This window comes from Schistocerca gregaria, chromosome 2 (genome assembly GCF_023897955.1).
Source record: "Schistocerca gregaria isolate iqSchGreg1 chromosome 2, iqSchGreg1.2, whole genome shotgun sequence".
NCBI classification, from domain to species: Eukaryota; Metazoa; Arthropoda; class Insecta; order Orthoptera; family Acrididae; genus Schistocerca; species Schistocerca gregaria.
Genome location: NC_064921.1, coordinates 381,635,789 through 381,658,534, shown reverse-complemented (window position 1 = coordinate 381,658,534; position 22,746 = coordinate 381,635,789). Strand labels below are relative to the sequence as shown.

At 42.4% G+C, this 22,746-nt stretch overlaps 1 protein-coding gene across 1 annotated transcript in view; it reads right to left on the bottom strand.

Moving 5' to 3' along the window:
- Nucleotides 1-22,746, bottom strand: part of LOC126320637 (venom serine carboxypeptidase-like) — a 107,087-nt gene that overhangs the window by 67,841 nt on the left and 16,500 nt on the right. Inside the window, exon 2 of the mRNA XM_049994082.1 lies at nt 4,449-4,799. Within this exon, the coding sequence (XP_049850039.1) occupies nt 4,449-4,790 (342 nt within the window). The 5' untranslated portion in view covers nt 4,791-4,799. The remainder of the gene's footprint in view (nt 1-4,448; nt 4,800-22,746) is intronic.

Sequence of the window (22,746 nt, the reverse complement as noted above, 5' to 3'; positions counted from 1 at the left end):
CCGTCAAGTGACGCTTTGTCAGACTCGAAACACCGTAGGGTGTATTACATTACATTACATTTATCGTTTTCCATGGGTCCCTTGGAGAGTAATCTCTCAGATGTGCTGTGCGAGAGCTATTATCCGATTCCTCAAGAGCAAGAGCTCTATTTCTTTTTACAGTGCAGTTTTGATTAACAGATTTCATTCAAGTACAAGATCTTTGTAAAAGTTTATTGGAAGAAACAAATATCTCTACTGAGAAACTGAACATATATTGAAAAATCAAGATGAAATTTTATAATATAAACTTTCACGAAAGACCGACTCCTTAGCCAAATGGTCTGCGTCACTATCTTCAGTGCGGAGCCAACAGGATATACGGACCCTGCAACGAACTTGGGACGTCGCACTATTCGGCTTCTCCACTACTCTTCGCGAAGGCTCGGCTCGCTGCAGGGTTCACGGGAAATCAATATGTAATTGAAAAGGACCACACTAAGTCTTAAGCTTCTCGTGCGTTGTCGTGAGCTTTTAACTGAGCAGTCAAGCATTAACCGTGCCTGAAATAATCACTCGCTCCCTGCCGGAGCTGCTGGCACTCGTAAGACCTGCAGTGTCACGTGCTGTGACGTGCGCGCCACGGCATACCTTCCTCGTGGACCTCGTTTCGGTGCAGTAATCGGTACATTTTTCTGGGGTAGGGATGTCTGGAAAAAGAGCCACTCGGCTTCGTGAGGCTAAATGAGGAGCTGCTTGAATAAAGAAGCAGCGCCGTCACCACGATTCATCTGCTGCAATAACGGTTGAGGGGATGGGTGGGAGGCTGATAATACGTCCCACGATCATAGATCACTCCTTTTACTGCCTAGCAGGCAGTAGTCAGCCAGTCGGAACAGAACTGAGGAAAACTGGAAATTGTGGTAAGGTCTTATGGGACCAAATTGCTCAGGTTATCGGTCCCTAAGTTTAGGCACTACTTAATCTAACTTAAACTAACTCACGTTAGGGACAACACACACACCCGAGCCCGAGGGAGGATTCGAACCTCCGAAGGGGGGAGCCGCGCGGACCGTGGCAAGGCGCCCCAGGCCACGCGGCTACGCCGCGCGGCGTAGAGCTAAGGCCTAGTCCGTTAGTGGTGATATTTATAGCGTTATGTTGTCCAAGCTGGATTGTTGATGACAATAAAAGTTCAAATAAAACTATTATCTGCATCAGTTGCTCCTTTTATTTCATCCTCCGAAGCGTTTCGAGAGGTACTTACAATGTGTTTCAGTGCACAGAACCCTGCGGTCCGTCATAAATACACATTTTAACGTAATTGGTCTCACAAAACGCAAACCAATAATAACATTTTTCTTTGAAGCATAGAGGACAATGTAATAATATTTCACAAAATCAACAAGGGCACAAACTCAGTCTTTATGAACAACTGGAGATTTTCTTTCGCAAAAGAAAACACTAAATGAAAAGTTGAGACAGTGGCAATAAGCTTCTTTAAGAGTTTCGCAGAAATAGAGGATAATAAACTATAACTCTTTCCAATTTCTACTTCCCGAGTGCCCTTAGTCAAAGATATTACGCATAGCATTGCACAGGAAAGGAATAATTCGATTATGTTGCAAGTTTTACATTTTTATGTTCTTTTTTAAATTTTATGTTTATTTATGTCTTCCCTGTCATATTTTTACAGTAGTAATAGTTTTAACAAGATGTAAACAATGAAAGAATTTTGTAATTGTGACACCTGTGTGTAGTCCACAGTGTAAGCTACTAATAAATAATCTCTGACGAAATGCACTGTATTATCGCATCGTTATAATCTTTGTTTTGTTTACGTTATTATTTAGTGCTCTGTGAGACACATTAAGTTGAAAATGTATATTTATGACGAACTACGGGGTTCTGTGCACTAGAACAGATAGTATGTAAACTATTACTGTTTAAAATTTATAATTTTAGTGCCATATTACGCTATCTTGTGCTTGTTATACATTTTTGTAACAAAATGAAACCACAACAAACAACTGGCTGTATCCAGCGAGCAAAAATGTAAAATAAGTTCATTGTTCCAACTGAAGACGAGAGCGTACAGTATTGAAACACGTCGTGGAATGAAATAAAAAGAGTGACTGACGCAGGCAATTGTTTTATTTGAACTTTTAGTGATGTTTATGTTTAACTTACATGTAACTTAAAAAAACTACCAAAAACATGAAAGTTTCTAAGTAATACTAAGTGTAGGCTTTTGATACTATCATGGCATATGCTGTGATAACATTTCTTCCACAGTGAAGAGGTAGCAGGAGGTGCTGACAAAGCGCTAGACGGTGGTTAGGTTATCGACTGTACGGTATAACAGTTGGGCAGCTCCTGCTGCTGCTGCCTTGGTCAGTATGGCGGCGAGGCTCCAACGGCAGCGCGGCCACTCGCTTCTCTCTCTTTTCCCGGCTGTTATAAAGACATTTCCCATATTCTATGGGTCACAGTACAAAAATATGTGTTCTACATTTTTAAGTTGTCCCAAATGCGTGGATAGATATTCTTTGGTTTTCCTGTTAAAATTCCAGTGATCGCCGATACTCGTTACCGATGTACATTGAGGTGACAAACGGCATGGGATGCCTCCTAGAATCGTGTCGGAACTACTTTCTCCCGGCGTAGTGCAGCAACTTGACGTTGCAAGGACTCAACAAGTCACCTGCACAAATACTACGACATGCTACCTCTAACTATTTATGATGCGTAAATGTTGCCGGTGTAGGATTTTGTGCACGAATTGCCCTCTCGATTACGTCCCCTCAATATTCGATGGGATTCGTGTCGGCAGATCTTGCTGATAAAATCATTCGCTCGAAATGTCCAGAATTTTCTTCAAACCAATCGCGAACAACTGTGTCCCGGTGAAATGGTGCATTGTCATTCATAAAATTTCCATCCTCGTTTTGCAACATGAAGTTCGTGAATGGCTGAAAATGGTCACCAAGTATCCGAACATAATCACTTCTAGTTAACGATCGGTTCAGTTGGACCAGAGGGCCCAGTTCGTTCAATGTAAACACAGCCCACACCGTTATGGAGTCACCACCATCTTTCACAGCGCTTTGTTGAAACCCACCATCAGCTGCTAGCTACTGCGGTTGGGACTCACCTGATCAGAGGGCCCAACCGATATGGTCACGATCCCAGATGAGGCGTCGCAGGCTATATTGTGCTGTTAGCAAAGGCACTCGGGTCGCTTGTCCTCTATCATAACTCGTTTATGCCAAATTTCGTAGCACTTTGCAAACGGATCAGTTCGTCGTATGTCCTACACTGACTGATTCATGCTGTTTTTCACGCAGTGTTGCTTGTCTGTTAGCAATGAAAACTCTATGCAGACACCGCTGCTATCGGTAGCTAAGTGAAGGTTGTCGACCATTGCGTTGGCCGTGATGGGATCTAATGCCTGAAATTTGATCTTCTCGCCACACTCTTGACACTGTATATCTCGGAATATTAAGTTTCCTAACGATTTCCAAAATGGAATGGCCCAATCGTCTACCTCTCTTGGCCAGCCGATGTGGCCGAGCGGTTCTAGGCGCTTCAGTCGGGAACCGCGTGACTGCTACGGTCGCAGATTCGAATCCTGCCCCGAGCGTGGATGTGTGTGATGTCCTTGGGTTAGTTAGCTTTAAGTAGCTCTAAGTTCTAGGCGACTGACGACTTCAGATGTTAAGTCCTATAGTGCTCCGAGCCATTTGAACCATTCTCTAGCTCTTTTGCACGTTAAAGATCTGTTGATTCCCATTGTGCGACCATAATCACGTCGGAAAACATTTGACATCACTCACCTGAGTACAGTCCTCCCCAGTAGCTGAGGGGTAGCCGGCATGGTAGCTCAGCGTGTCCACGATGGATTCGCTGCTGGGTCGGATATTTTCTCAGCTCAGGGACTGGCTTTTGTGCTGTCGTATTCATCATCATTTGATCCCCATCGACGCGGAAGTCGCCGAAGTGGCATCAAATCGAAAGACTTGCACCCGGCAAAAGGTCTACCCTACGGGAGGCCCTAGTCACATATTTTTTACCTGAGTACAAATGACATCTCTATCAAAGCACTGCTCTTTTATACCTCGTCTACGTGGTACTGCCGCCATCTGTCAATGTGCATATCGTCATCCGATGATATTTGTCACCTCAGTGTTGAAAAATGGTCCAAAGGGCTCTAAGGACTATGGGACTTAACATCTGAGGTCATCAGTCCACTAGACTTGGAACTACTTAAACCGAACTAACCTAAGGACATCACACACATCCATGCCCGAGGCATGCGACCGTAGCACTTGGGCAGTTCCAGACTGAAGTGCCTAGAACCGGTCGCCCACAGCGGCTGGCTCGCCTCATTGTATAACATTTCCTAAAGCGTATTATGTACACAATATCTCGTCAAACTTTTTGCACTGGTAAAGGTACCGGCGACGTACCTTGGCGGGGAAGAACCAGAAGAAGAGGTGTGCGTCGCGCTGCTTGTCGACGGTGAGGAAGCCCGAGTAGCTGGGCGTGTCGGCGGGGAAGCGGTCTCCGCGCACCTGGCACAGCCGGCGCGCCGCCGCGTCCAGCCCCGCCTCCAGCAGCGGCGTCAGCATCAGCCGGCGGCCAGAGTCGCGCGGCGCAGACCGCGGCTGCCACACGGGGTACGCATCGCGCAGCAGCAGCCGCGCAGAGGCGGCGGCCACGTCTGGCGGCTGAGAGGCGGCGGCGGCGGCGGCGGCGGCGGCGGCGGCGGCAGCACTCAGCAGCAGCACCGGCGCCACACAGGTCCACATGTCGCTATTCTGTGTATGCGTTTCATTGCAGTCACATCACACTTCCTTTATGTCACTTACTATGAGCGATAATAAAATTAAAACACAAGGAAATTACAGACATTGGCTGCGAGTAGTACGAGAAGTGAAGCAACTCAAATCACTTAATAGATGCAAGTCTTCTGGTCCAAAGTGTATACCAATTAGGTTCCTTTCCGAGTATGCTGATGCAGTAGCTCCACACTTAACAATCATACACAACCGTTCACCGTTCGCTCGACGAAAGATCCGTACCCGAAGACTGGAAAGTTGCACAGGTCACACCAATATTCAAGAAAGGTTGTATGAGTAATCCACTATATCACAGGCCCATATCGTTAACGTCCATATACAGCAGGATTTTACAACATATATTGTGTTCGAACATTATGAATTACCTCGAAGAAAGCGGTCTATTGACACACACTCAACATGGGTTTAGAAAACATCATGCCTGTGAAACACAACTAGCCCTTTATTCACATGAAGTGTTGAGTGCTATTGACACGGGATTTCAGATCGATTCCGTATTCCTGGATTTCCGGAAGGCTTTTGACACTGTACCTCGCAAGCGGCTCGTAGTGAAATTGCGTGCTTATCGAATATCGTCTCAGTTATATGACTGGATTTACGATTTCCTGTCAGAGAGGTCACAGTTCGTAGTAATTGACGGAGAGTCATCGAGTAAAACAGAAGTGATTTCTGGCGTTCTCCAACGTAGTGTTATAGGCCCTTTGCTCTTCCTTATCTATATAAACGATTTGGCAGACTAGCTAAGCAGCCGTCTTCGGTTGTTTGCAGATGACGCTGTCGTTTATCGACTAATAAAGTCATATTGTTGTTGTTGTTGTCTTCAGTCCTGAGACTGGTTTGATGCAGCTCTCCATGCTACTCTATCCTGTGCAAGCTTCTTCATCTCCCAGTACCTACTGCAACCTACATCCTTCTGAATCTGCTTAGTGTATTCATCTCTTGGTCTCCCTCTACGATTTTTACCTTCCACGCTGCCCTCCACTGCTAAATTTGTGATCCCTTGATGCCTTAGAACATGTCTTACCAACCGATCCCTTCTTCTAGTGAAGTTGTGCCGCAAACTTCTCTTCTCCCCAATCCTATTCAATACCTCCTCATTAGTTACGAGATCTATCCACCTTATCTTCAGCATTCTTCTGTAGCACCACATTTCGAAAGCTTCTATTCTCTTCTTGTCCAAACTAGTCATCGTCCATGTTTCACTTCCATACATGGCTACACTCCAAACAAATACTTTCAGAAATGACTTTCTGATACATAAATCTATATTCGATGTTAACAAATTTCTCTTCTTCAGAAACGCTTTCCTTGCCATTGCCAGTCTATATTTTATATCCTCTCTACTTCGACCATTATCAGTTATTTTACTTCCTAAAAGGCAAAACTCGTTTACTACTTTAAGTGTCTCATTTCCTAATCTAATTCCCTCAGCATCACCCGATTTAATTTGACTACATTCCATTATCCTCGTTTTGCTATTGTTAAGGTTCATCTTATATCCTCCTTTCAAGACACTGTCCATTCTGTTCCACTGCTCTTCCAAATCCTTTGCCGTCTCTGACAGAATTACAATGTCATCGGCGAACCTCAAAGTTTTTACTTCTTCTCCATCAATTTTAATACCTACTCCAAATTTTTTTCTTGTTTCCTTTACTGCTTGCTCAATATACAGATTGAATAACATCGGGGAGAGGCTACAACCCTGTCTCACTCCTTTCCCAACCACTGCTTCCCTTTCATGCCCCTCGACTCTTATGACTGCCATCTGGTTTCTGTACAAATTGTAAATAGCCTTTCGCTCACTGTATTTTACCCCTGCCACCTTCAGAATTTGAAAGAGAGTATTCCAGTCAACATTGTCAAAAGCTTTCTCTAAGTCTACAAATGTTAGAAACGTAGGTTTGCCTTTTCTTAATCTTTCTTCTAAGATAAGTCGTAAGGTCAGTATTGCCTCACGTGTTCCAACATTTCTACGGAATCCAAACTGATCCTCCCTGAGGTCCGCATCTACCAGTTTTTCCATTCGTCTGTAAAGAATTCGTGTTAGTATTTTGCAGCTGTGACTTATTAAACTGATAGTTCGGTAATTTTCACATCTGTCAACACCTGCTTTCTTTGGGATTGGAATTATTATATTCTTCTTGAAGTCTGAGGGTATTTCGCCTGTCTCATACATCTTGCTCACCAGATGGTAGAGTTTTGTCAGGACTGGCTCTCCCAAGGCCGTCAGTAGTTCTAATGGAATGTTGTCTACTCCCGGGGCCTTGTTTCGACTTAGGTCTTTCAGTGCTCTGTTAAACTCTTCACGCAGTATCATATCTCCCATTTCATCTTCATCTACATCCTCTTCCATTTCCATAATATTGTCCTCAAGTACATCGCCCTTGTATAGACCCTCTATATACTCCTTCCGCCTTTCTGCTTTCCCTTCTTTATTTAGAACTGGGTTTCCATCTGAGCTCTTAATATTCATACAAGTGGTTCTCTTTTCTCCAAAGGTCTCTTTAATTTGCCTGTCGGCAGTATCTATCTTACCCCTAGTGAGATAAGCCTCAGCATCCTTACATTTGTCCTCTAGCCATCCCTGCTTAGCCATTTTGCACTTCCTGTCGATCTCATTTTTGAGACGTTTGTATTCCTTTTTGCCTGCTTCATTTATTGCATTTTTATATTTTCTCCTTTCATCAATGAAATTCAATACTTCTTCTGTTACCCAAGGATTTCTACTAGCCCTCGCCTTTTTACCTACTTGATCTTCTGCTGCCTTCACTACTTCATCCCTGAAAGCTACCCAGTGTTCTTCTACTGTATTTCTTTCCCCCATTCCTGTCAATTGTTCCCTTATGCTCTCCCTGAAACTCTGTACAACGTCTGGTTGAGTCATTTTATCCAGGTCCCATCTCCTTAAATTACCACCTTTTTGTAGTTTCCTCAGGTTTAATCTACAGTTCATAACCAACAGATTGTGGTCAGAGTCCACATCTGCCCCTGGAAATGTCTTACAATTTAAAACCTGGTTCCTAAATCTCTGTCTTACCATTATAAAACGTATCTGAAACCTGTCAGTACCTCCAAGATTCTTCCATGTACACAACCTTCTTTCATGATCCTTGAACCAAGTGTTAGCTATGATTAAGTCATGCTCTGTACAAAATTCTACCAGGCGGCTTCCTCTTTCATTTCTTAGCCCCAATCCATATTCACCTACTACATTTCCTACTCTCCCTTTTCCTACTGTCGAATTCCAGTCACCCATGACTATTAGATTTTCGTCTCCCTTCACTACCTGAATAATTTCTTTTATTTCATCATACATTTCTTCAATTTCTTCATCATCTGCAGAGCTAGTCGGCATATAAACTTGCACTACTGTCGCAGGTGTGGGCTTCGTATCTATCTTGGCCACAATAATGCGTTCACTATTCTGTTTGTAGTAGCGTACCCGCATTCCTATTTTCCTATTCATTATTAAACCTACTCCTGCATTACCCCTATTTGATTTTGTGTTTATAACCCTGTAATCACGTGACCAGAAGTCTTGTTCCTCCTGCCACCGAACTTCACTAATTCCCACTATCTCTAACTTTAACCTATCCATTTCCCTTTTTAACTTTTCTAACCTACCTGTCCGATTAAGGGATCTTACAGTCCACGCTCCGATCCGTAGAACGCCAGTTTTCTTTCTCCTGATAATGACATCCCCTTGAGTAGTCCCCGCCCGGAGATTCGAATGGGGGACTATTTTACCTCCGGAATATTTTACCATGAGGACTCCATCATCATTTAACCATACAGAAAAGCTGCATGTCCCCTTGCTTTCAGTCGTTCGCAGTACCAGCACAGCAAGGCCGTTTTGGTTAGTGTTACAAGGCCAGATCAGTCAATCATCCAGACTTCAACTACTGAAAAGGCTGCTCCCCCTCTTCAGGAACCACACGTTTGTCTGGCCTCCCAACAGATATCCCTCCGTTGTGGTTGCACCTACGGTACGGTTATCTCTATCGGTGAGGCGCGCAAGCCTCCCCACCAACGGCAAGGTTCATGGTTGATGAGGGGATTAAAGTCATGAGAAGATCAAAACAAACTGCAAAACGATTTACAAAAAAATATCTGAATGGTGCGAAAAGTGGCAGTTTTATCCCAAATAACGAAAAGTGTGAGGTTATACCAATGAGTGCTACAAGGAACTCGTTTAACTTCGGCAGTCTAATCTAAAAGCCATAAATTCAACTAAATACCTAGATATTACAATTAGGAACAACTTAAATTGGAAGGAACACATAGAAAATGTTGTGGGGAAGCCTAACCGAAGACTGCGTTTTATTGGCAGGACACTTAGAAAATGTAACAGACCTACTGAGGAGAGGGCTGCACTACGCTTGTCCGTCCTCTTTCATAATACTGCTGTGCGGTGTGAGATCCTTACCAGGTATGACTGACGGAGTACGTCGAAAAAGTTCAAAGGAAGGCAGCACGTTTCGTATTATCGCGAAATATGGGAGTGAGTGTCACAGAAATGATACAGGATTTGGGCTGGAAATCATTAAAAGAAGGGCGTTTTTCGTTGCGACGGAATCTTCTCACGAAATTCCAATCACCAACTTTCTCGTGCGAATGCGAAAACAGTTTGTTGAGACCGACCTACATAGGGCGGAACGATCACCACAATAAAATAAGGGATATCAGAGCTCGTACTGGAAGATATACGTGTTCATTCTTTCCGCGTGCTATACGAGATTGTAATAATAGAGAATTGTGAAGGTGGTTCGATGAACCTTCTGCCAGGCAGTTAAATCTGATTTGCAGAGTATCCACTTAGATGTAGATGTAGAGTGACCACTAATTGAAATCAGTGGGGAAAGTCGAATATTTCTGCTAGACCAAGATTCGAAACCAGGTCTTGTGCTTATTAGGCAGATGATCTGACCACAGAGCCAGTTAGACATAGTGGTCATTGCAGCTGCACAGATTAGCGTAGCACGGTTCCAGTCACAGCCAGATTCTAAATTTACCCACACCCTACTTATATAGTGTCCCACCCATTCTTCTTATTTTTCGCTGTATTTCGCCGATTCCCGTAAAAGTTCGAGCGTGGTGTGCGTCTGTGCTGAAGAGATCATTGGCTGTCTTGCGACAATAATTCGATCTCTGTGCTACACTTGGCGCAAGGCACAACGGACCCTAAAATTAAATACTTTCCACATAAAAATTGTTCTATAATGCTTATGAACTGTCACAACGTTAATTCAATGTTAACAAACTTTGCAAATACGATACTGTTGTTTCTGTCTTGTTAAGAAATGTCCTCCCCCGTACCGGAATTACGTAATGTGTGTACGAGTACAGGGTACGACGCAGGAACGACGCAGTGGCACTGCTCTTCTTAGCAACACAAACACCGCACTATCGTGTTTATCCGCCGTTGCCAAGCTGCGAGTTTCAATTGCAATGTCCTCTCCTGTACGGAAATTACATAATTTGTGTACGAGTACTGGTTGTGACAGAGGAACGACGACATGTGGCAGTTTCGATGTAGCCCTGAGGCGTCCACAGATAGTCAAAGCAGTTATGGCGACCACTCGCATAAATCGGGAGATTCAGGTTCGAGTTCCGGTGCAGGCCAAATTTTCACTGTCGTCAGAGTGTGTGTGAAATCTTGTGGGACTTAACTGCTAAGGTCATCAGTCCCTAAGCTTACACATTACTTAACCTAAATTGTCCTAAGGACAAACACACACACCTTTGCCCGAGGGATGACTCGAACCTCCGCCGGGACCAGGCGCACAGACCATGACTGCAGCGCCCCAGACCGCTCGGCTAATCCCGCGCGGCTCACTGTCGTCACAATAACATATGGCTGATGATTGTCCATATTCGCAACTGCAAATACATTTCATGTCTTTCATAACGGCTGTATTCGCCGCAGTGCCTGTGTGTCAGGCAACACGTATGTCTAAAGGAACATTGGAGCTTAATTTCGGAATAACGCAAGAACTGCAACATATTATTTTCTTTTCAATTCGAGGCTACGTCATTCGTGGTTCATATAATGAACTATCATCGCCTGACTTTTTAGAAGTTTATCAGCGACGTGTCACCAGAGAAAGCACAATTTAGGCTGGAAGAGGTGATGCATCCTGTTTAGCACTACACAAAAAAGTCACTGATGCTACTGACATGCTAACATTATTTTTTTCACAATTGAAGTAGGCCAACTTGAGGTTGTGAGAAAATTTCCACGAAGGCTGCAACATTCACAGATCGTACTATGCGGCCAAGGCTCTCTTGGACAGTTAGGAGCCATGGCAGCACATCTCTGGGTACTGATATCACATAACCTTCCGACGAGTGCACTGTGGAGCTTCTTTTCTACGTCCAAGGAGAAAATTCAGCAGGCTCTGAGTCAGGAGTCAGCCTATGAACTGAAACGGGAACACGTCGTCTGCTTTAGTGCATTGGGTACCAGCCAGCTCGTGTCTTCGAGTTAGGCCACCACTGGACAGATGAGGGCAGCCCTCAGTCGTGCCCTCTGAATGTAGGCTGTTTGTCTGCGTGCCACTTCTCGGTAGCGGGCACACAGTGCGGCACTAGTATGGACGTTCTGTCATAAACGGAAATAACTGCAGGCTGCTTGCCTGCCATTACTGCGGTGCCGTCTACAAAATACAAGCCCTGGAGGCATGCTGCAGATACACTGGCAACAGGTGTGCACTGTCAGCTCCTACATCTACATCTACATCCATACTCCGCAAGCCACCTGACGGTGTGTGGCGGAGCTTGCCACCATGTTGCTGCTGTGTGCGCAGTACGGTGCCCCGGTAAGGGCTATGCCTCTCACATCACTCTTGGTATGGCTGCTAAAGTTATGGCTGCAGCTACAAGAGGGTGATCACGTTTGTGAGCGAGTTTGTTTTGTATAATATTCTGGTTCGTGTGACGTTGTGTTTTTTTAGTGTCTAATGTTATGTTTGCCTAGTTCAGTGAGTTATGTTAGTTCAAATGGTTCAAATGGCTCTGACCACTATAGGACTCAACATCTTAGGTCATAAGTCCCCTAGAACTTAGAACTACTTAAACATAACTAACCTAAGGACATCACACACACCCATGCCCGAGGTAGGATTCGAACCTACGACCGTAGCAGTCCCGCGGTTCCGGACTGCAGGGCCACAACCGCACGGCCACCGCGGCCGGCAGTTATGTTAGTGCTGGCTGCTGTACTTGACCTACTGATTTGTTCAACTGTGTATCTCAGAGCATGGTGCTGTCATAAAGTGAGTGGTCTGTTTTCAAATGGGAATATTTCTTTCCTTATTCGCTTCTGTTGATTGAATTTGGTGTTTAGCTTGGCTTGTCGTTTGTCTGACTGTGTTTGTAACTATGTGTTTTACATGTTGCTAAGAACTGTTATGTTTTATTGAGAAGTTAAATTGTCAAGTTTCTCCCCATTCCATTGCAGATTATATATTTATTCCGCTGGTAGCACTCAATCGGGATGACTGAAGGATGGTTCCATGTATGTGAAGCTATTGATCTCAGGTTGCTACTGTTCGATTCTCTAAGGTTTAGTGCACCAGTTCTGCAAGGCCTGTACATAAAGACTTCGACGTGTATTAAGCTAACTGACGTACATGTCATGCATGGTTTTATTTGCCGAGGTGTGTGGTTGATATTTATTTTTAAATAAGTTTCTTGTCCGGTTGTAAATGAGACACAACTTCACATTGTAAAGTTTAGTCCATCAGTTGCACTAAGGATAATGTAACTGATGTACGTGATTTATGTATGTTTTCATTCTGTCAAGTTGTTATGTGAATATTTATTTTAAACAATTTGGCGATTGCATGTAAATTCCTTTCGCAATTCATAACCAGAAAATATCACCGGTTGCGTAGTTTCAGTAACTGTAAATTTAAATATTTATTATGACAGTCTATGTATTTACGTTGATCATTAGCATTCAGTTTTGTCATCACCTTCTGTCAATAACTGTGCCTTAACAGTATGCCTGGATTTTGTTAGGTTTTCTATGTAATGTGCATGAGATACTACAGCTACATATACTGGGTGAATCAAAAACAATCAATCATTGCTTTTTTTAAATCGTAACTTTTATGTTATTTGGGATATGTGCGTGAACAATATACAGTTAGAGTAAGCAAACTCTCGAGTTTCACACCGTTCCCGCTAGGTAGCAGCAGTGTGCGCCAACTTCAGTTCTAGTAAAAATGTTGCCGGAACAACAAAAAGCGTTCTGTGTACTACGTTTTGCGGATTGCGGGTCAGTAGTAACTGTTCAGCGTGACTTTCGTACTGTATATGGTGTGGATACTCCTACAGCATAGAGCATTAGACGATGGCATGAACAGTTCCGAGAAACAGGTAGTTTGTGTAAAGGCAAATTGCCGGGCCGTCACCGAGTGTCTGACACAGATGTCAAAATTATCCACCACAGTTTCACAAGAAGTCCACAGAAAATGGTTCGCCGTGCAGCTCGACAGATCAACATGTCCCCGATACCCGTCTATAGTATGCTCTGTCCATGTTTACACATGAAACCATACAAAATTCAGCTACAGCAAGCTCTTCGTGAAGATGACAGACAACAACGTGTGGAGTTCTGCAATTTCGTTCTTGGCAAGATGTTTAGTGACGAGACAAAATTCCATTTAAATGGAAAGGTGAACCGTCATAATGTGTCAATATGGGGTAAGGAACAACCACATGAAGTTGTACAACATGAGAGGGACTCTCGAAAATTTAATGTGTTTTGTGCAGTTACATGGGAAAAGGGGTATGCTCCATTTCTCTTTGACGAGAACACCGTTACGGGAATCACATACCTCGATATGCTTGAGAACTTCCTTTTCCCACAGCTTAAGACTAATTTGAACCAGTTCATTTACCAAACAGGATGGGGCACAGCCAGACTGGCATCTCCAAGTGCGGGAATTTTTAAATCAAAGGATTACTGAACGATCGATCGGTCGCACTTGACCAAGTGATTCAGCCTAACATAACTGGCCTCCAAGGTCACCAGACCTGACTATATATGATTATTTCTTGTGGGAGTTTATAAAAAAAACTCTGTTTATGTGCCTCCGTTACCAACAACAATGAAAGAACTGAGACATCGCAGAACAGCAGCTGTGGAAGTTGTAACTCAAGACATTCTCGCTGCACTGTGGGAACAACTCGATTATCTCATTGACATATGCCGTGCATCTTAAGGGGGGCATATTGAACACCTATGACAAAAAACTTTTTCAGTTTCCCGTTCATAAAACACAAAATTTATTGTATATGTTTATTAGTTTCAGAAGTTAGACGTGTCAAATCGGATGATTCTATTTGATACTCCTTGTATTCCCTACCAGTTGTTAGGCCAAATATTCATTTTCTTGTAGTTAAATGACATTAACTATATTTAAACTTGAAGCTGACTAGTTAACATTTCTTGTCTTATGGACAAATGTGATAAAGTGTACTCTGAGGTCAAACTGCTGTACTGTGCTCAGCCAGAGTGAATTTCCTTTTATAATTATGTTTAATGTTTGGATTTGTTCTTTTATTAATGAATGAGAAATTCAGATTTCTCCAGCAAAGCCCTTAGCATTCCCCCACTCCTACGCTCCCTGTCATTCCAACTTACATGCTGTATTATCACAATCAACTACTACATAATATCAAATCCAGATACAATGCTGCAAAATACAACATGTAAAAACACACAACACAGCCACAGACAAACAAACTGAGCAAGCGGTATTATAGGATGAGATGAAGTTGTTTTGAAGAGAATCTTAGAACAATTTATTTGTATCACTTAAACAACATGGTTCCGTAATACACAATGAGAACTTCATAATGCAAGCAGTAGCTTTCAGTGTGTATGTGCGGTGGGTGATTGACATTACCAAATGTATGGTTGATACTACTGAGTGGGCAAATGATGGAACAGAACCGAACAGATCAAAATTTCATTTCCACAGACCACAGGAAAAAAACGGAACGGTTAGGAACAGAACAGAATGGACCAGAATTTCATTCAGAAACAGAATGGAACAGATCAGCATGGAACAGATCGAAACAGAATGGATTCGAAACGGACAGGTCGAAAACGAATGGATCGGAATTTCATTCAATAAAATGGAACAGAATGGGACGTAACGGATTAGAATTTGATTCACACAGACCATTAAAAAAACAGGATACCATTACCCCAAATTTAATTTGGGGCAATGGTGGTCAGTTGAAATGTTGACTACGACTACCGTCAAAAAACCACTGAGCGGTACAAAAATGATGAGTTACTTCGGGACTGTCGTCACAGCGCATGAGCATTTAGCTCGACTAGGCGAAATACGACAAGCTTGGAAACCCCGTCGGTGCACTCCAGTAAATGTCAGCAAGTTTAATCATGGCATCGACTAAGCAAATTGACACTTGTTCTCTGTAGCCGCGACTTGTTAGAACAAGCGAAAGCGATTACCAGTATGTTGGCATTTATTGATGGCAGAAAATCAAGACTTTTTCCAACAAGCAAAATGCTGAAAATTGTGACGTTATGTGTGCAGGCCTGCACAGTATCCATGATGTCACAAACCACATCAACATTACTATAACAACGTCATGACACCACACATAAGTGATTGACCTTAACCACATGATGTCAAAATCCAATACGGCAGAATCCGTGACACCATGGTGGTGTCTGTTTTAATACCATTAAAATACCTTATTGAGATTGTATGTTTCATTTTCATGGCTGGTGTAATGCTCCCTCCTTCAGCGGTAGTTGTGGTCACCCTGCAATTTGACCATAATTGTCCACCTCTTCCCTCCATAGGTAATGGCACGCATCCTGTAAACTGATCATTATTCCCCCAACTGGGAAGATTGTTTCATTTTAGCTCTAACGAAGCGATATACGTGGCAATATGGTATAGTTGTGCTCCACTCTGATGTACGAAAACAGGGCAATTTTGAGACAGTAAGTTATAATTTTATTTAAAATGACGATTTATGGAACAATGTGCCATGTAGCCTCCATTGAGTATTATCAGGAGATGACAAACGTTTTCTACTCCAATATTAAGTTAATATGGTCATTATAATGCTTGGCTGATTGCCGCATACGTTGTAGCGAAAGTAAGACGATTTGCCATCCACATAACTTTTGTGTTTAGAAGTAATAGTACAGTTTCTTAGATAGTCAATTCAGGGTCTACCTACTGATACTGTAATTGAAGTTGAAGTCTTACACAGTGAAATGTAGTGCTTAGATAAAAAATTATGACCTTACTCCATGGGGTAGAATTATTTCTAAGTTACTAACTGAACCAAGACTGGGTATCACGATGGTACTAAGAAACATGTTTCAACAGCTCCACATTCTCAGATGTTTTTGTTACTACTTTGGACAATCGCCATGTGATACAGTCAGCTCCACAAGGGAGTGTACGCTGTTATCCATATGAAATAAGATACTATTATTAATATATGTTTACATGAAAATAGATGTTCTAATTGCACAATTAATCCAGTCGCCGTCATTATCGATTATAGCTTGACACTTTTTTGACATGCTTTTCACGAGATTTTCTGCATATTCTCCCGGTAACGATCACCATATCGTCCTAATTATATATGGCAGCTGCTTCAAAGTATATATTGGCTTTCCTTTAAGATTCATCTTAAGATACGACCAATCATTTAGATTGGATTTGCATCAGGAGATATTGAAGGCCAATACATCGTGGACTCACCCTTGTCTGTACAGAACGGCTGGGACGTTTCTGATAATTATCCTCTTCAAGCACCCAGTTTGCCTCGTTCGAACCAAGTAAGATTTGGTTTCTGCTTAAAAAGACGCACGATTTCATTGCCCTGAGTTTTTGTTGTCTCGCACCTTAGCCCTCTCGGTAAATCATCCACGTTTTCAACCTCTAAATATCGTTTGATCCACTTTGGAACGAATGTCTTTGATTCTCTAAGGATTTTAACAGAAGTTCCATGTGAAATCTTTGGTCCCTTTGGATGATTTACAAGGAACAGTGCCTCGTGACACTTCAGATATTTAGAACGTATTTTAAACTGCAAAAGACTCTCACGCTGTTTATCTACAGGGTGGTCCATTGATAGTGACCGGGTCAAATATCTCAAGAAATAAGCGTCAAACGAAAAAACTACAAAGAACGAAACTTGTCTAGCTTGAAGGGGGAAACCAGATGGCGCTGTGGTTTGCCCGCTAGATGGCGCTGCATAGGTCAAACAGATATCAGCTGCGTTTCTTTTTAAAATAGGAACCCACATTTTTTACTATATATTCGTGTAGTTCGTAAAGAAATATGAATGTTTTAGTTAGACCACTTTTTTCGCTTTGTGATAGATAGCGCAGTAATAGTCACAAACGTATAAGTATGCGGTATCACGTAACATTCCGCCAGTGCGGAGGGTATTTGCGTCGTGATATACTAGCCATGTTAAAATGGACCGTTTACCAATTGCGGAAAAGGTCAATATCGTGTTGATGTATGGCTATTGTGATCAAAGTGCCCAACGGGCCTGTGCTATGTATGCTCCTCAGTATCCTGGATGACATCATCCAAGTACGGACCGTTCACCGGACAGTTACGTTATTTAAGGAAACAGGAAGTGTTCAGCCACATGTGAAACGTCAACCACGACCTGCAACAAATGGTGATGCCCAAGTAGGTGTTTTAGCTGCTGTCGCGGCTAATCCGCACATCAGTAGCAGATAAATTGCGCGAGAATCGGGAATCTAAAAAACGTCGGTGTTAAGAATTCTACATCAACATCGACTGCACCCGTATCGTATTTCTATGCACAAGGAATTGCATGACGACGACTTTGAACGTCGTGTACAGTTCTGCCTCTGGGCTCAAGAGAAATTACGGGACGATGACAGATTTTTTGCACGCGTTCTATTTAGCGACGAAGCGTCATTCACCAACAGCGGTAACGTAAACCGGCAAAATAAGCACCATTGGGCAACGGAAAATCCACGATGGCTGCGACAAGTGGAACATCAGCGACCTTGGCGGGTTAATGTATGGTGCGGCATTATGGGAGTAAGGATAATTGGCCCCCACTTTATCGATAGCAATCTAAATGGCTCAACGTATGCTGACTTTCAACATGATGGATGTGCGGTACATAGCTCGCGTGCGGTTGAAGCGGTATTGAATAGCATATTTCATGACAGGTGAATTGGTCGTCGAAGTGCCATATCATGGCCCGCACGTTCACCGGATCTGACGTCCCCGGATTTCTTTCTGTGAGGAAAGTTGAAGGATATTTGCTATCGTGATCCACCGACAATGCCCGACAACATGCGTCAGCGCATTGTCAATGCATGTGCCATCATTACGGAAGGCGAACTACTCGCTGTTGAGAGGAATGTCGTTACACGTATTGCCAAATGCATTGAGGTCGACGGACATGATTTTGAGCATTTATTGCATTAATGTGGTATTTATAGGTAATCACGCTGTAACAGCATGCGTTCTCAGAAATGGCACGTTCACAACGGTACATGTGTCACATTGGAACAACCGAACAAAAATGTTCATACGTACATACGTTCTGTATTTTAATTTTAAAAACCTACCCGTTACCAACTGTTCGTCTAAAATTGTGAGCCATATGTTTGTGACTATTACAGCGCCATTTATCACAAAGCGAAGAAAGTGGTCCAACTAAAACATTCATATTTCTTTACGTACTACACGAATATGTAATAAAAAATGGGTGTTCCCATTTTGAAAAACGCAGTTGATATTCGTTTGACCTATGCAGCGCCATCTAGTGGGCCAGCCATAGCGCCATCTGGTTTCCCCCTTCAAGCTAGACAAGTTTCGTTCTTTGTAGTTTTTTCGTTTGACGCTTATTTAGTGAGATATTTGGCCCGGTCATGATCAATGGACCACCCTGCATACAGTGTGCAAAATCGCAGTGAGTACATATTCGAGACCACTACCAGACATGTCGCTAAGGACGTTACATTTAAAACTATGGCGTATACTTTCTTATGGAACTGACTGTGTATCAACAAATGCATTTGTTGGCGGTAAGGATTACGATAATCTTACTGCGCTAGGTGCATTCTAAACATGGGAAAATGTACGGATGAATGGTGAAGCATTTGGTACTGCTTTTGCGAGCGTAAGATCTTGTCATTAGTGACATTATTGGAATAACATTGTTTACTTTAGTAATTCTTGTCGACAAATACATTTTAAGCTGTTAGTTTTATTAGCAGCAGTGTCGATGAGTGTTTTGTAATGTTATAAAACTAATTTTTTGTATTTATGTTTCCGTAACATCTTGACTGCCACGAGGCCACCACATGTCAGCAGAACTAGCGCCTAATGCCGTGTGCCCGCTGGTTGCCACAGCAGAGCTTACTTCTGTTGCTGTAGCTGCCTGGGTCTTGCGCTGAAACATACATCACAATGTGTCTGGCAGCAGTCAGTGTCTAATACGTGGTTCCTCAACTAATCTATAACTGTTTCCCGAAGTGCCAGTAAGAGAGTCGTATATCTTTTGAAATGTAATGCAGTCATTTTAGATATAGAACTATTTAATTGAAACTATTTGTCACGACACTAGGGCCACATATGTTTTGCACTTGGAAGCCTACATATTTTGAGAAATAATACAATTTTATTTTAGTACGCGATGAGAGATTTCTAATTGTGCTAAGATAAGCAACCCGAAAGTAAATTTTTTTTTTTTGAGACGTCAACCTTTCATCTTTGTCTTGTTTATTTGGCCATGTAGTATGCAAACATTATGAATGTCTTCTTGTGTATTACGAAAACATGCGGTTGAAGTGATACACCACTATAACGATGTTATCAAAACACCTTCTCCCCATCCTATAATGGAGTTTGGTCAATTCTTCTGTCTGTGGCTAAATTGTGTGTTTTTTTCGTTTTGTACTTTGTAGTATTAGTATTAGAATGGATATCACTTAGTAGCTGGTTATGGAAATACAGTGTATAGACGTTTTAGAGAGAATCTGCATCATAGTTCCTATCGGCAAATGTTCCAGCCTTTCTTAATAAATGTTCAGTATATAACGTCAAGTAGGCCTGGTAGAAATGTGATAAAAAGCAATATTAGCCTGTCAGTAACATCGATTATATTTTTTCAAGTGTAGATAATGATGCATCTTCTTCCATCCTAAAGTGGTGCTTGGTAGGTAATATAACTGAACAGCTTCTGAAACGTTAGGATGACAGGTCAGTCTATCAACCGCCAATAACATAGCCGCAGATCAGTTTGCCAACACACTTTACACATTTTGACACAAATTTTATGCGAATACGGACAACCAACAGCTGTATAATGGAATGACAACAATAAAAATTTGCGCCGGACTTCGACTCGATCCCGGATTTCCCGGATTACACGAGCGATGGTCTAAACCGATTCGGCTATCCGTGCACGACTGACGGCGAGACCTAAACTTCCGTATGTCGTCGTTCATGCGTCTCAAACAACATTCGTACGTGCCATGTAATTCACGTACAGATGTTGGACATTTTAATTGAAAGTCACCACATGGTATCGGCGAATAATTACGAGACAGAAGTGCCTGTGTTGTTAAGAAGTATGATGCAAGGTTCCTTCGGACATGCATGCAAGGTCATGAAACAGAATCGATGTTGATAATGTACGTCGGCTGGAGTGGCCGAGCGGTTCTAGGCGCTTCAGTCTGGAACCGCGCGACCGCTACGGTGGCAGGTTCGAATCCTGCCTAGGGCATAGATGTGTGCGATGTCCTTAGGTTAGTTAGGTTTAAGTAGTTATAAGTTTTGGGGCACTGATGACCTCAGATGTTAAGTCCCATAGTCCTCAGAGCCATTTGAACCATTTGATAATTGAGTAAGCCAAATGCCAAGTCACCCCTCTCTTCATTTATACAAGCACAATTGCTTTCAAACGACTTAAGCAGCAGGCGTTTATTGTGAATATAACTGTTAAAACTATACACCTAAATATTTCACAGAGCACGCGCTTATACACTTACTCCTCTGATATCATGAAATACCAGAGCTGGATTGCCTGCACGAAGTAAATATTGCATAATGTATCTTGCCGATTACTTATGGGCTTATCAACGAATAAAAACTATTATGCATCAAATATAAGTAGAATTTCACTTGCTTTTACATTATTACAAAAACATTGTTCAATTGCCTCTGAGCACTATGCGACTTAACTTATGAGGTCATCAGTCTCCTAGAATTTAGAACTAATTAAACTTAACTAACCTAAGGACATCAGACACATCCATGCTCGAGGCAGTATTCGAACCTGCGACCGTAGCAGTCGCTCGGTTCCAGACTGTAACGCCTAGAACCGCACAGCCACTCCGGCCGGCACATGATTACAATGGTGTTTTGTTGGGGTTCTTAGATTGTGAGTTATTCGCGTTTCTTTATACATCTACAGAGAGGAATTTTAATTTAACATCGTATACTGGCCCTATATTTATTATTTTTTAAATTATTTTGTACTTAAATGTCCCTTTTTAATCATGGGAAGCAACATCCTGCTTCACTATTCAAATTGTATTGCTTTAATCTAAAAAAATTAAACTGACTTTCGATGGTGCTATCCAACCGCTAATATTGTACAGTTCGTAATGATCGCTTAAGGGGTTTTGAAGTCAATAGTTTTTACTATCAAAAGCCACATCTACATCTTCCATCTACCTAGCTAAGTTACTATTCGACCTACATTATGGGTCTTTAAAAATACTTCTTCGCCTAGTTTTTCTCTTTCATGAGGTGCCAATGCTATTACATATCTTTATTACTCATGCGGTTACCGTGAAATAATTTACGACCTTCGAGTTTCTGACGGACACTTTCGTTAACAAAGTAGGAAATTACTTCTAAAGTAGATCGATTTCAGAGGATTCAGAGGCAGCTTGTAACAATGAATTTACACTTCAGTAACCTAGAGGAAATAGGACCTCCTTTGGTGTCTCCTCTGGAAATAAATGATTCCGTTATCAAAAAGGAGCGACAATGGCGATAGAGAGTAGATATGTATTAAAAACATGGGTATCCGCTTTATCCTTGTGTTAGCACTATCCAAGCTGTCGAAACAAGTACGTATTTGGAGAGTTATTAATGCATTGAAGTTCTGTCGTCTATGAGAATGGGGATTGGTGAAAAGCTTTTCAAACTAAAAGGGCTTCATAAATAAAACAAGGAATATTTGCATAATATTCATTAAAATTGCTACACCAAAAAGAAATGCAGATGATAAACTGGTATTCATTGCACAAATATATTATACTAGAAATGACATGTGATTGCATTTTCACGCAATTTGGGTGCAGAGATCCTGAGAAATCAGTACCCAGAACAACCACCTCTCGCCGTAATAACGGCCTTGATACGCCTGGGCATTGAGTCAAACAGAGCTTGGATGGCGCGTACAGGTACAGCTGCCCATGTAGCTACAACACGATACCACAGTTCATCAAGAGTAGTGACTGGCGTATTGTGACGAAACAGTTGCTTGGCCACCATTGACTAGACGTTTTCAATTGGTGAGAGATCTGGAGAATGTACTGGCCAGGGCAGCAGTCGAACATTCACTGTATCCAGAAAGGCCCTTACAGGACCTGTAACATTCGGTCGTGCATTATCCTGCTCAAACGTAGGGTTTCGCAGGGATCGAATGAAGGATAGAGCCACTGGTGGTAACACATCTGAAATGTAACGTCTACTGTTCAAAGTGCCGTCAATGCGAACAAGAGGTGACCGAGACGTGTAACCAATGGCACCCCATACCATCACGCCGGGTGATACGCCAGTATGGCGATCACGAGTACACGCTTCCAATGTGCGTTCACCGC